At 44.3% G+C, this 1,475-nt stretch overlaps 1 protein-coding gene across 1 annotated transcript in view; it reads left to right on the forward strand.

Moving 5' to 3' along the window:
- Window positions 1–1,100, forward strand: part of LOC119411039 (matrix metalloproteinase-23-like) — a 4,986-nt gene extending 3,886 nt beyond the window's left edge. The window contains exons 5-7 of the mRNA XM_037677961.1: window positions 582–692; window positions 851–977; window positions 1,094–1,100. Coding sequence (XP_037533889.1) covers window positions 582–692; window positions 851–977; window positions 1,094–1,100 — 245 coding nt within the window. The remainder of the gene's footprint in view (window positions 1–581; window positions 693–850; window positions 978–1,093) is intronic.
- Window positions 1,101–1,475: the final 375 nt, after the last annotated feature.

The raw sequence follows: 1,475 nt of genomic DNA on the forward strand, positions 1-1,475 counted from the left end.
TTAATCGCCCAGAAAAGTTTGTTATCGTGACAGGCCTAAGTGAAGGTTCTTTTTAAACTGTCATATTTTCATAAAACCCTGTAGAACCATCGAACAGAACCTGTGATACCAACAAAACTTTGTGCTACTCATGGGTCAAGAAGTTCTTTGATCTGACTTATAAACTTTTTTTTATCTGACTTATAGTTTTCACACAGAGTCTGAGGCTTACTTTTTATTTGGTGTTTCTGCCTGCTGCCCCTCCCCTTTCTGCACTCCAAAAAAAGGTGGGAATCACCATGGTAACCATTCACTCAGCAGACTGAGGGTCTTCTATATTACCCAGCATGCCTTTCTTCCTTCTGTTCTCCATCACCGTCCCCATAGATCCATCATGCCATCTCTAACTGGACCTTTGATGTTCAGGAGGAGTCAGAGGGTCTGCAGGAAACAGGAAGCAAACTGAACCTGGAGTTTCAAAATAAAGCTCTTGCTTTTGTTAATTTTTCCTGTTTAGATGCTGAGGAATTATTGGTTTCCTGCTTTAATAAAAAAAAAACATTAAAACTCATATTTGGTACCAGAATTTGTTGTTTCTGCAGGGTGTTTGGATAAGAAACGGGTCTGTGATCCGTGGGCTCGACTCGGTTTTTGTGAAAGGAGAAAGGCCTTCATGAAGAAGAACTGTCCTCGACGCTGTGACCTCTGCTACGGTGAGTTTGGGCCAGCAGAGGTTGGTGGTGCTGAACAGTACTGACTGGTTCTGTACTGGACAGTTCTGGTTGGTTCTGAGTATTACAGCAGCACGGCTCTCTTCAGTCTGACACAAACTTTAAACTCACTTCCTGTCTGGATCTCGTTCCCACCTCAGAGCCCCTGGAGGTCGTTGCCACGCCAACGCCATCTTCTGCCAACATCAAGGTCAAGATGGTTCCCCGAGGGAAGGTGGTGGGTTTCCGCTGCGGAACCAAATCTCTCCGCTCCCCCCCAAAAGTCAGGTCAGCTGGTCCGTCGGTCCGGTTTCTTTTTCAGGCTGCAGGTATTGATCGGTACTCACCAACTGAGCCGCTGGAGTTCTGATCAGATCCTGTGTGAAACAGTTGTTGGGCTTCAGAGTCTGACAAGTGAGAAGCCGTCTGATTGACCCAGTTTGATAGATCCAGTGACCACAGCAGGTCCAGTCAGCACCAACATCAATCAGAACTGACCCTTCTTTTCATTAGCTCAGGTTCAGTAAAGGTTCAAGGTTCTTTGTTGTCATTTGCATCACATGTGGTACATGAGGTGGAACAGAATTGAGTACCCAAGGTCCCAGTTACACCCCAAAATAGCAAAAAATATAAAGTATAAAAAAAAACCAGTATACGAGGATCTAAGAAATACACCAAACACTAATAATGTAAAATAATATGGAGTATTAAACAGCAGCCTGAACATGAGTCTGTTGTGAGCAGATGGGTGTGAATACAGCAGCTTATTAGTAAGAAATCAGCAGC

Source organism: Nematolebias whitei, chromosome 6, assembly GCF_014905685.2.
Source record: "Nematolebias whitei isolate Nwh7 chromosome 6, NemWhi1, whole genome shotgun sequence".
NCBI lineage: Eukaryota > Metazoa > Chordata > Actinopteri > Cyprinodontiformes > Rivulidae > Nematolebias > Nematolebias whitei.